Source organism: Cyprinodon tularosa, unplaced genomic scaffold (genome assembly GCF_016077235.1).
Source record: "Cyprinodon tularosa strain WSP-4 unplaced genomic scaffold, ASM1607723v1 ctg2, whole genome shotgun sequence".
In the NCBI taxonomy this organism is placed as follows: Eukaryota; Metazoa; Chordata; class Actinopteri; order Cyprinodontiformes; family Cyprinodontidae; genus Cyprinodon; species Cyprinodon tularosa.
This window is the reverse complement of record NW_024038733.1, coordinates 552,460-565,423: the sequence shown is the minus strand read 5'-3', so window position 1 is coordinate 565,423 and position 12,964 is coordinate 552,460. Positions and strand designations below refer to the sequence as shown.

The following is a 12,964-nucleotide window of genomic DNA, read 5'->3' as shown; positions in this document are numbered from 1 at the left end:
TGACAAATCAAAATTTACACATTTCCCAATTAATTAAAAGAAATCTTTCAGCAAACAAAACCCTTCTTATAATTGCTTAGCTGCTTTCTCCCGTTTTCACTGCACAAATGTTCACTACCAGTCGCATGTTCTTAAGAGGAGAAGGAGGCCCACAGCATGATGGAGCCTCCACCGACCCAACAGTTTGTATGAGTTGCATCAAGGTGTTGCCAAAAAGCACAATCTGTTTTTGACCAAATTCCCAAAAATATATATATTTGTGATGCTACCACAGCATCACAGCATTAAAAAATATAAAAGAGACATTTTTCTTTTCTTTTCTTTTTTTTTTAAACACCTCCCTCACCCTGAAAAGCAAACATTTGGCAGGATGTGATGGTTGCTATGGAGACATTCTTTTTGCATTCTTGATAACTGAGCTGACATTGTTGTATTTTAACTTTTTTTTTTTTTTTTTTTTACCCATCTCCCCGTCTAATAGAAATGGAGTAGCACTGGGTTTCTGTGTCGCGTCATTTACTAAACCAGGGAAACTGAAAGAGATGATTTATAGGGAAGAAGTTCAACAAAATCCAGTTAAAGAAAAGTATAAAAAGTATAAAAAAGACTTACTTTACAGCAGTTGGTTTATTTATTTATTTAAAAACACCTCATATTAAAGGATTTGATCAATCGAAGATAACTGTGTGAAATCATACACTGCACCAATGTATAGTTTCGGTAAGGTATTTTTACAGGGTTTGATCTGTTTTATTTATCTAAACTCTTTTTATATTTGTGCCTCAGTTCGAACATGCACTGCTTGTTGGTCTCCATTACTCTATATTCTGTCCTCTCTCTGTCCTTCTTCCCCCATAGGTCGAGTGTGACCTCTGCGGTCACCGCTGCATGACCCAAGAGGGCCTCGATCTCCATCGTTTATCCCACACGGGCCAGACGCCGCTCAAGTGCCCAGTGAGGCCCTGCCGCCGCAGATTTACCTCCAACAGCGCCCTGGAGGAGCACGTGCTGGCCCATTTCCAGGGAAAGCTCTCCAAGTCCAAAAGCCGACCACGCTTCCGCTGCGAAATCTGCCTCAAGGAGTTTGCATACAATTCCACCTTCAGCGTTCACATGAGGACACATACTGATGAGAGACCCTTCGAGGTGAGAGGAGTCATGGAGAAGTGTGTGCTTGCATAAAAAGTCTTGGCTTTTAAAGGCAGATTTTGTCCTGCCTATATGAGATGATAACAGACACGTAGGTTGTGACCATTTTACACCAAAGACATTTATGCAGTTTTTTTTTGTCCTGAGGGTGATTCCTTCCTCCCTGTGTACCTGTGATTTATGACTGGGCTGACTTGGGGCTTGTCTGCTCCCCTCTGTGCCTGATGCTATTCTGGGATCTTTTCTTTCTTTGATGCAGAGACGACAGAGCAGGACATCTACTATAGACCCACCCAAACCCTTCTCCGCATGCAGAGTTTTAGAAATGATTTAATCTTAGTGACTTTGCTTTATGATGCATTTATCAGAATTGCTGCAGGCTGAGGATATGCAGCGGTAGATTTGCTGTTTATCAGATATATATATATTGGCCTCCTGGAAGAACACAAGTATTTGCATAGAACATGTAGAGCATTCTGGTAAGCAGAATATTAAGAAGTATTTTTCAGAGACACTTGAAGGGCCAATCTGTCAGAGACTGCAGCTTCAATTTGAGGTTACCCAGTGGGAATATAAGCAAAGCAGAATGTCTGTCTTTTGTTGTGCCTCAGGTTTAATCAGGCATTTAGTTGTAGCTCATTGTGCTCATTCAGGTGGAAGCATACAGGGAGCAAATCACGGCGCGGCAGAAAAAGGTGCAACTGCTGATTACTGACGATATTCCTTTAGTTAGCTTAAATCTGAACCTTTATTAAGGTGGAACAACCAGGGTTCCTAAGCAGTCTGGAAAATTGAGAAGAAATATTTATATTTCCAATCTTTGGTCCACTATCCAAACTTAAGTGTAGTAAAGACTGGTATTTATTAGGGATGAGACAATTAATTGGATTAATTGTGATCAATTTATTATTGAAATAGTTTTCAACTAATTTAGCAATCGCTCGAGAATAGAGACTGCAAAACATTTTTGTAGCTGACAGAGCAACCCACTTAGAGCAGTAATTATGCCAAGATTGTAAAACGATATATCTTAACATTTTGCATTTAACATTAAAAACAAATTTTGTCTGTCAATATGCTCCATCCAGAACTCCTCTAGTGGAAAAGTTTTAGTTTAGCCTGGTTTCATTTCTTAAAACATGTTCTTTAAGGAATCTTTGGCTATCCAATTATTAATTGAAAACATAATGGACAGATTAATTGATTAGCAAAATAATCGTTAGTTGCAGCCCTACTATTTAGACCTTTACCGACCCTTTGCTTTTTTCTGTGTTCATTCATCAACATGTTTTAAATAACTGCAAACCTTCTGAAGTGAAAAAAACAAACAGTAAATTATTTCTTTTTTTTTATAAAAAAGCTCTCAAAGCTACATGACCCTTTGAAAAAAATGTAATCATCATATACACTTAATAAACTTTGTAGCAACAAAAGCCTTTAAGCACAGGTGATAACTGGAGAGGAGTCTACATCTCAGATGAGGAACCTTTACACAAATATTTCTTATTTTAGCTTGATGTTCATGTTTGAAAAGAAAGGTGCGGTCCTGGTAACTTAAAGTTGGGTTAGTTGCTCTAATTAGTTAAAGTAATTTTGGCTGGACAGCAAATGTAGTGTTCAACAAAGCTTAGCTCCTTGTTTATGTTTTGTCAGTATATGTTTACCAGGTTGGGTTTTATGTGCTTTAATGTACATAATCTGGTGGCTTAGGATAAAAGCCATACGAATATATTGAGCAGATGTCCTGGTTTCCAGGGACGGTCCCCTCATGAGATGACCTTGACTGAAATCTCTGATGTTGGCATTCTATGATTAAGAAAATCATGTTTGTACTGTTACTACTCATTTATTTACTACCCAGCAGCTAATGAGCTCATTATCATCCCTGATGGGGAGCTGTCCTGTGATAGATTTATATTTTTGTACTGGGTTGATCCTTGCTGTGATCCAGGCATTAATGGCTCAGTTTGATCTGTGACCTTCATTCTCAATATTTAGAGCTAATTATGACTGGTTTATATTTAATCATTGTGGTCTCCCAATCTTTGCTCAGTTTGAATATTTGTGAGGTCCTCGTGAAAAAAAAAGGAATCAGTAAAACTGGAACTGAAAGAGGGAAAACTACATTAACGGAGAACGATATCTGCTGGTTATCTCTTCTCATCTTTTGCTAAATATAGCAATTTTAGCATGGTATGTGCTCAAGAATCAAGTAAAATATTTAAAATACAGTATTTAATAAATTTGTGTTTAAACACATGTTGAAATACATAATAAATGCATTTACATGTGTTTTTTAAGATATGATACCTGAATTTAATTTTGAATTCACTTGATGACACCTGTAGAAGGTTTATTTTGTATCCAGGCAGAAAATACATGAAAAACAAAAAAAACTTTTCTTAAATCTTACAAAAACTAGACTAAAATTTTTATATATGAATTGACTTAATTGTGACTAAAAGAAATAAGCAATTAAGTCCAAAAGACTAAGACTGTGACTAAAGCTTAAAAGGCTTTTGTCTCATTCCATATGTCCCTAATAGGGTTTTCTGGATACTATTATTTCAAATTTGAAATCCAGACCCAGGAAAATAATTAATACCAATTTTGATACCATGGTGATAAATGTCATAACAAAAAATATTATTGATAAAAAAATACTGTTGTTTCTCATCAGAATTTCAGATACTGGTTCAATAAGAGTGTAAATAAATGCAGAATAGAAAATTTTAATGTAGCTCTTTTAAGGTTGTCTAAAGTATTATTCTTTTAATATGAAAATAATTTATAAACAACCCCATGTCAAATTATTATTGATAGTTTTCAGTGTATCTATATTTTTGACAACCGTATTTTCTAATGTGTTATCAGTATGCTGCTTTGTAAATGTGAGTTCAGTTTTCTCTTTGCTCTGTGAAACTCGGCTACCATTTTTTTCCGCTCTCTTCCTGGTACTGAATCATTAAAATTGACCCAAACTGAGGCTGGAAAAGTCTGCAGTGCTTTAGGTTTGTCCGGATTCTTCTTGTCACCTTCTGGACGAATGGTTGATATGCTTTTGGAAAGATTTTAGTTGGATGGTGACTTTAAAGAGGGTTCATCACAGTTTCATATCAGTTTCATTTCTGGGTAAAGGCTCCCAGTGGAATTAACTGAAACTGTGAATCCTTAGAAACCAGATCCTAATACTTTCCAGGAGGATAGATTTGGTTGACTTAGTATCTGATCTGTGGTTTAATGTCTTTACATTAGAGCATGAAGTGTGACATTTTAAGTTGATTTTAGTCTGCTTTATGCTGTCAGACAAGCTCTAATAAAGCATTTTCCTGGTTATTGGGTTCAGGAAATAATCAATCCTTTGTGTGGCTTAGATATAACCAACAATGTTTTTAGTAACTGTTTATTAATGGGTTACAAACAAACTATTATATCTACATTTAGGGCCAAGCTTATTATTTTTTCCATTATAATTGAAATCTTTGAAAACAGATTGTTGTTTTTTTTGTCTTAGTGATTACATTTGTGCAATTTTTTAAAACATGAATGAACCCGTGTGTCAATAAATTTGATTGCTGATTTGATTGCTGGAAAAATATCCCACTTTAGTCCCATTATTTCAATCCCAATCCTGAACTACTCCAACTCTCCTTTTACTTCAAGAGCTTCAGTAACTATTGGTTATTTAAAATCACGACTAGTTTATAGAGAATGAAAATAACATCTTTTTAGGTTGGGTGCTTAGCAAACATGTTAAGAAAACTGTATGAGTATCACTGCTTTGGTATGTAAAATATAAATGTGTGTTAGATGATAGCAGAGCTCTTAGAACTAAAGTCTCCCTCTAATCCTCCCTCCAGTGCGCCACCTGTGGGAAGCGTTTCCGCCAGCTGCCCCATCTGCAGGACCACGAGCGGATCCACTCTGGTCTGCGGCCGTTCTGCTGCTGGATCTGTGGAAAGAGCTTCAGCGTGGCCGCCCGTCTCACCGAGCATGCCCGCACCCACAGTGGCGAGAAACCTTACCCATGTCCCCACTGCCCTGCCGCCTTCCGCTCTCGTCCCAATCTGGACAAACACTTGCGCCAACATGGAGACATTCCCCCGGAAGCAGTCGAGCAGGTGGTGCAGGCCGCTGAGGTCGCTCACGTGCAGAAGGTGTTGGAGGGGGCCAAGGCACTGTCCAACCTGACCACCACTACAGAGCTGGAGTCTGGCACTGTGCAGACCATATATGTGCTACAGGAAGGTGAAGAAGGCACAGAGACGGTGATGATCCCCTCTGATCAGCTCGGTGGCATAGAGGGAACCTCACAGGTCGTCATCCTGCCCTCATCTGTTCTAGGAGGTCAGACTATTACAGTTCCCTCCATCGCCATGGAGGAGAGTGAAATCACTATGGTGGAAACAAGCCAGTCACCTCAACATGCAATCGAGTTCATTGTGGAGGAGACTGTGTAAAAGAAACTACAAGACTCTTAGGAATTGAAGAGTTTCAAAATGAGTAATTTACTTAAATTTTGTTGGATTCTTTATTCACTTAAACATTTATTGGTAAACCCAGTAAAAACTTGTAAAAAGCATAAAACAAAAGGCAGCACAATCCAGCACTTAAAACAAACTAACTTGACTTGATCTGTTCAGTGGAAAGATAAAGACCTCATGCTTCTTACCAAAATCACATGTTGCACATTTTCTGGCACCCCCGCTGTTCCTGCTTTGTAAAAATGCCAATCAGACACCACTTGAACTGTTCCATTACCATGAAGCTAACAGGCAAGGGTGATCTGTAGCCATTCTGCTTTCCACTTTAGACAAGAGTGCAGATTCTCTGATACTCTCTTCTTCAGCTCAGCCAACTGGTTTTTAATTTTGTATTTATTTATCCTTGTTTTTTTGTTCCTATTTTGATGATTAAGGTCCATGAATTGAGATGACCAGAGTAAAAATGATTTTGTGTCTAGGGAGCCCTTTTTGGTTGATATTGTGTTTTTTAATGGAACTATCAGGCCCACAGTAGCACAGTTTCTCTGCCTCGTAGGGATGAGGTGTTTTCCCACATCGTCTCACACCAAACCCACTTGGAGTGTTTTTTACAGCAACGCTCAGTGCTATTCTTTTCCAACCAACATTTTTTGTTGCTTCAGAGTAAAGCATGTTAATGGTTTTGGCAGTTGGACAGAAAAAGGCTACTTTTCCCCAAAGAAATGCTTGTTGTGGCGACCTGGTGAGAGACCCGACTCTTTGCTGCAGTGCTGAACTGAAAGAGGTGAACCTTCAAGGCTACACAGGAACTTTGATCCATAGAAAAAGAAGGTGGACATACAAGTAAATATAGTTAAATTAAAGCTAACATTTCAGTATGGGGTTTCTGTGAGAGATTACCCCATTTTATTTGAAAGATTTTTTTTTTTTATGCATCTTTACCATGGGCCAAGCAAAATATGTCCTTCTCTGTATAATAACTTAACATGAGCTGAAAACAATTTCTGTAGCAATGTTGACTAATGAGGTGAACACTGATCTGTGTAGGAGACTAACTTGTAGTCATTTAAAGTGGTTTAAAAACAGATTGTAAAATGATCTCTTTGATTCATAACTAATGTGTTTGTACAGCCTGTAGGGTAAAACATTTGTCCTGTAATATGTTCTGTTTTCCTAAAAATAAAAAGCCTCAGCTTTTAAAACACTGATTGCCTGTTATTTTATTAAGTGGATCACAGGAGGGCAAGGGCTATGTCCCAATCAGAAGAAATTTCTTACTGTAAATTAAATCTTTTCAATTCGGTTTTATTTTTACCAATTCACAGCATACTTAAGGCATTTTACAAACACAAATTAATCAAATAATACACACCGACTGGTTAAAAGTTTTCTATCTTAGGAAATCCAGCGGATAGCATACAGTCATTGACCTCACTCCTCCTGTATTGAACAAGTAGTGTGACTGCAAAAATCGTTTACATTGAACTGGCATGAAGCAACTGGAGAGGAGAGAAATATTCAGCAGAACCAGGCTCAGTGTGAGAGTCCTTGTGCCAAGGCAGACGGGTTCAAGAAGACAGAAGCAGCCACACGAAAAGCACTGAACCATAAAGACTTCAAATTTTAGCGAGGGTACTGGTAAACCACCTCCATAGGTGGCTCTACCTGGATAATAAAAAGATAAGCAGATGAGCTCTGAGCTTGTCTAATGTAAATAAATAGCAGATACAGTTAATCACAATCAAGGCTAAGCCCATAGCTATGTCTAGGAAAGAAACAGACTTGAGTCCCTCAACTATAATGAAAGTTGATGACATCAACCTAGCTAATGCCTCTACCCTGGATGGTGGCACAGCGGCACTGACACTACAACACTAAGCATCTCTGGGAACTCCTTTAAAACTGTTGGAAGACCAATTCAGGTGACTACATCTTGAAGCTCATCCAGAGAATGCCAAGAGTTTGCGAAGCAGTAATCAAAGCAAAAGGTGGCTACTTTGAAGAACCTGGAATATAAGACATATTTTCAGTTGTTTCACAATTTTTTGTTAAGTTTATAATTCCACATGTGTTAATTCATAGTTTTGAGGTCTTCAGTGTCAATCTTCAAGTTTCATAGTCCTGAAAATAAAAAAAAACTCTTTAAATGAGGTGTGTCCAAACTTCTGGTCTGTCCTATATCTATCTATATCTATCTATATATATATATATATATATATATATATATATATATATATATATATATAGACCTGTGGTACTTCGCAAATAATGCTGGAGTTTGCAGGAACAGACAGAAATGTGTTGGACAAATAAAAATGATGCCAGACCAGTGCTGGTTTAAATCACCTGTCTTTCTAACAGTAGTATATGGTGTTCAAAAAAATAAGAAATAACCACATTAAGCAACAGTCAGTGTGAAGCTGTCATCGCTGTAAGTGAATAAATAGGACTTGCTCTTTGTTTACAGATCGGCGATAATGTTCTAATTATTTGTGACGCTGTGCGTTATTGATTCGTTTTGTTCTGTAATCAAATACAGTAATTACAAGGACACGGTGAGATTTATGATGATTTAACTGAAATGCAGAATTATGCAGTGGCAAGTAATGTAATTGAATTATCCAGCACTTGCTGTATAGTTATCAAAAATAATGATCCTATTTGTGTCTGAATGGGAAGAGGCATAATGTGATATAAGTTTTGCCAGCACTGCAGTGGGCCATTACTGGCTTCTAAAGCCTGGTTTATGACTGTCTCCCACCCAGTGATTGCTGACAGGGGGGTTTGAAACCACACACACACACAGGCAGAGGCGCTCAGTCTTCGTTTGTTTTCATGTCATGGAGGCAGAAATGCTGATGATAGCGTTAGAAAACCGAAATGTGGAGAAATGGCTGCATTTCTGCAGTTTGAGAGGCATATCAGGAAACGGAGCCGCTCCCAAGGAGCAGGGAGTAACCAGCGTTAATCCTCAACAAGCAACCAGTCGATGGAAACGTGTCATTTTTATTTCTCTTCAGGAAAAAAACTTATGTGCCGATTTTCTGGTTGAGAGCTTTCTACCTGCTGCCTAACAGCGATGCAGAAATAACACACAGAGACGTGTAATTAAATAGTTTAGGCTGGCGTTGAAATCATGAGACTTTAATGCTCTGCTGAAGCAATCTGCCTGCAGTATTAATGACTTTCAGATGCAGAGGACAAAATGCTGCCTGTGTTCAGCTGCTAACTCAGACCTGATGCTCCTGTATAGAGATGAATAAAATTCATCTTCAGACTGTGATGAAACAGGATGTGAAAACATTTTTCTTCATAGTTTATACATTTGTTTAGCAAACCCAAGCTTCAAAAATATAAGAATAAGATCACAAGCAAACATGGCTATGGAACAAATTCAGAGTATAACATTAAATGTATTACTAAAAACTTTACTTATCACCACTTTATAATTATACTGATGCTGATGAATTAAATATATATAAATGTATTTACTAAGCATCTTGGAGAATATTTATACACTATAGATATTTCTTTTTTCCTTTTACAATGACAAATTTCAGTGTGTTTTATTACGAGTTGATCTAATAGTTATGAAGTGGTCTTTCATTGCAGAGTGGAAACGCAATGCTTCATGGATTACTGGATTTTCTTGTATTTGAAATAAGAAAAATGCAGATTTTATTTGTCCTGCTGTTCGATCTAATCCCTGTCTAAATCTTTTTTTTTTCTCTGAAGGTCTTAGAAGTCTACTAGAAAACAAACTGAAAAAAGCAAGCTAGAAATAAGTAAAATACTCTTACACTTAATAAATTAAGTGTATTAGCCTTAGTTTGAACGGGGAAATATGATTATTTGCCAATGGAATGAATATTTTTAAATAAGATAAATAAGATAATTAGATAATCCGCACTTGAAATTAGACAATGCAATTCTTTTACTTAGTTTTAATGTAAATTGTAATTTCCTCAATTCAAGAAACATGCCCTTATTTTAAGAAAAAGATACTTATTCAGATATAATTTTTTTGCAGTGCAGACGTCATAACTGCCAAGACATGACTGTTCCTTAGAGCCATCAGTGAAAACAAGGAGAGGAACAATAATGGAAACTTCCTAATATCCTATGGTAACTCTGGAGGAGCTACAGAGAGAATCTGTTGACAGGACAACTACGTCATACTTTCAAGCGGCAGGAAAGCAGCCATCAGTGCTGATGGGAGGTTACCTCAAACGTTGCTGCAGTTATCTGCAGAATCAGCATGAGAGCTGGTTGGCAGTTATGGGGGTTAGAGAGTTAAATAAAGGACAGAGCTAGGAGAAAAGGTGTTGGAGGCTAAAGAAGATTTAGGAACAAAAGGTTCACCTTCTAGCAGGGAAGTTACCCTAAAAACCAGTGTTGTATAGTAACGAAGTAAAAATACTTCACTACTGTACTTAAGTATATTTTGGAGTACTTTATACTTTCCAAGCGTATACATTTTTTTTGAGAACTTTCACTTTTACTTCACTACATTTACAAACTTAATTGCATACTTTTACTCCGATACATTTTCAATGTTTGGTTTAGTTACAAAGTAAAAAAAAAAAAAAAAACGAGCGAGAGAGCAAGACAAACGCAGGTGTTTTGACCCCACCTACGGACTACAAAGTCGGGTCTTGCCTGGGCTTGTTCATCAACATCAATAGGATACGCCTGTTTCGCAAAGCCAGTCTAAATTTATCCTACACTTGGCTGTTTACATTAATTTAAGGGAATTTAACCTTCAAAGTTTACCAAAATGTAAAAAAATGTAATTCAAACTGCACTACTTTTTACTTATACTTTTCACTACATTACTTGAGTACATCTATTTTTACAGTAATTCTTATACTTAAGTACAAGCCATTTCAGATACTTTAAGACTTTTACTCAAGTAACATTTCAGTCAGTGACTTGGACTTTTACCAAAGTCATATTTTGGAGAGGTACTTATACTTTTACTTGACTCTGAGATTTCAGTACTTTATACAACACTGCTAAAAACACTATCAGAGCTACTGAAGGCTAGTTTAGAGAAGACCAAGGAATATTAACATGTGTCCAGACATCTACCTATTTTATCCCAAAAGGAAAGAAGTAGCTACAGTTATTAAGAGTGTGTCTGAATACTTTGGTAATGCATCTCAATGCTGTTAGGATCATGTTTAATTTAACTAAAAATCGGATAAAGTAAAATAAATTTTATATCTTTTATATGACAATTTATATTTCAGCTACAGATGTGTTTATCCGTATTCTGTGAAGTTGATCAACTTGTGGCCTTTTGATTTAAAAAGACTACTGCTTTGCTTTCCTCAGCACAGGGTTGCAATATTTGACTTTAGCTGTGGCTCCTATCAATTAGCTATTTTTTTAACAGAATTGTCGGTTTTTCAAGGTGTCGGGTTTCGTCTTTGTTTTATTACTTTCATTTCATGCATCTTAACCTGTCAAGCACTTTGGGTTAAATCTGTGCTTTGAATAAAGTATATAAGGTTAAATTGGATTAAAGATTCAAAGTCTCTATGGTATTTAAAGAGACGATCAATTCAATGGGAAAACTTAATAAACTGATGTGAAAGGAAAATGGTTAAACCCTCAGGAGGGTTCATCATATTTGCTTGATGTTGTGATAAGAGGGTCCTTTTTATGAAAAAATCAAAATCAAAACAAAACTCTGTGTTCTCCTTTATGGAGTAAAGGCTTTATAGTGGAAGGGCAAAACCATCCTAAGCATTGTCCTTATCTAAATAGACTTTATAAGAGCAAATACAAGAAGTTCAATGACAGGTGAAAACATTTCAAACACCTTAAAAACTAAGTAGGTTTGAAATGGATTTTTAGTCAGACGAAACCAGGATATGATGATGATATGAAAAAAAAACAACAAAAAAAGCTTTTATATAGTTAATGATGTGAAGCAACATTTACTAGACACATGTAGACATACATGCCTTCTAATGGTACTTGAGTGCCTGAGGTAAATGATGATATAGAACCATAAAGATTAACTTTGAGCTCTGCGGGGACATATTTTCTGCTTAGGATATGCAAAACACAACTGACCTTACTGCATGAAACATCCACCCATAGATGGAGAATAACGGAAAAAGCTTTTCTTAGTCACAAAGTGGCGTTTTGCCCCTAATTGTTTGTGGAACAAGAGAAGAAAGCTGCACTTAAATACTGGAAATTACGACAAAATAGGTTATGTTGTAAATACATTTCCTTACTACAGCTATAAAATATTTAAGTGAAACCAAGCTGTAGTTTGTGTTTAAAAAAAAGAAAAAGTATGTGTTCCTGTGACACAGTTTGGATAGATTCCAAGAAGTGCATAAGCTTCGCATCTAAATCGAGTTCAATGAAAAATGAAATCATTCACGTAGAGAGCTGGGAGTAAAATACACTCCAGGGTGCATGTGCAGAGGGATTCTGCAATTACCTACATTAATTATTTAAGGCATATATGTGTCATTAGAATGAAATAGAGAAAAGACTACTCCGTCTTATCGCTGCTCATCCTTCGTTGAAATGAAATCTACAAGTTTTCCTCATCTTGGATTCTTAAAAATACATAAAGATGCTTGAAAAACATCTCACAAAACATATTTTTTTTAGGTCAGTTAGTTATTGTCCTTATGTAGCCGTTGATCTTTGTTTAGCTCATAAAAAGTATCCATTCTAAATGTTTTCTTTACTTATTGTTACCTATAAATGTCTGCATCTTGTTAGATTTCTAATGTTTGTGACAGAGCAATACTAACTAGTACATAGCTGGGAAATGTCACTGGTTTGATTAAAAGAAGTCAGCCAGTTAAGCAAAATAAAAAAGGCAGAACCCCACAGTTTGTGTTCCGTGACTCACAGCAGGGTCCTGATCATAGCTCTGGAAATCCCTGTAGTGGAACATAGAAAGCTGTCCTCTGTTATTACACCTCTGTTTCTCCCGCTCTATTTCTAACTGACCCTGTAGAGAAAGATGCAAATTCAGCTCTCATCTTCCCAAAACCCGCTGACATCACTGAGTCCCAAGCAGGTGGAGGACACCAGGAGCTGTTTTTTGTTCAACTTTCATCACGAGGTAGAATTTTAATGTGTGCATTTTTTTATTCTTCCTAAGAGGACCTGTGCCAAGCTATTCAAGTTATTTTTGTCATCTCTGTGAAGTGTTTTAAAACTGAAACCAGACATTTGATAAGTGTTATCAGCTATTTAAGCATAAAGTAACCATGGCATTTTCTTGTTACTTAACATGTTCCCAATGGTTTACCATTTATATTTCTAGTGTAAACTTTTCCCATTGCTACCAA

General features: G+C 36.7%; 1 protein-coding gene across 4 annotated transcripts in view; it reads left to right on the top strand.

Annotated features, from left to right (window-relative positions):
- Positions 1–5,771, top strand: part of znf574 (zinc finger protein 574) — a 33,856-nt gene extending 28,085 nt beyond the window's left edge. For all 4 annotated transcript variants that reach the window (XM_038284321.1, XM_038284322.1, XM_038284324.1 and 1 more), the window contains exons 9-10: positions 859–1,146; positions 5,010–5,771. In XM_038284321.1, the coding sequence (XP_038140249.1) occupies positions 859–1,146; positions 5,010–5,609 (888 nt within the window). In that variant the 3' untranslated portion in view covers positions 5,610–5,771. The remainder of the gene's footprint in view (positions 1–858; positions 1,147–5,009) is intronic.
- Positions 5,772–12,964: the final 7,193 nt, after the last annotated feature.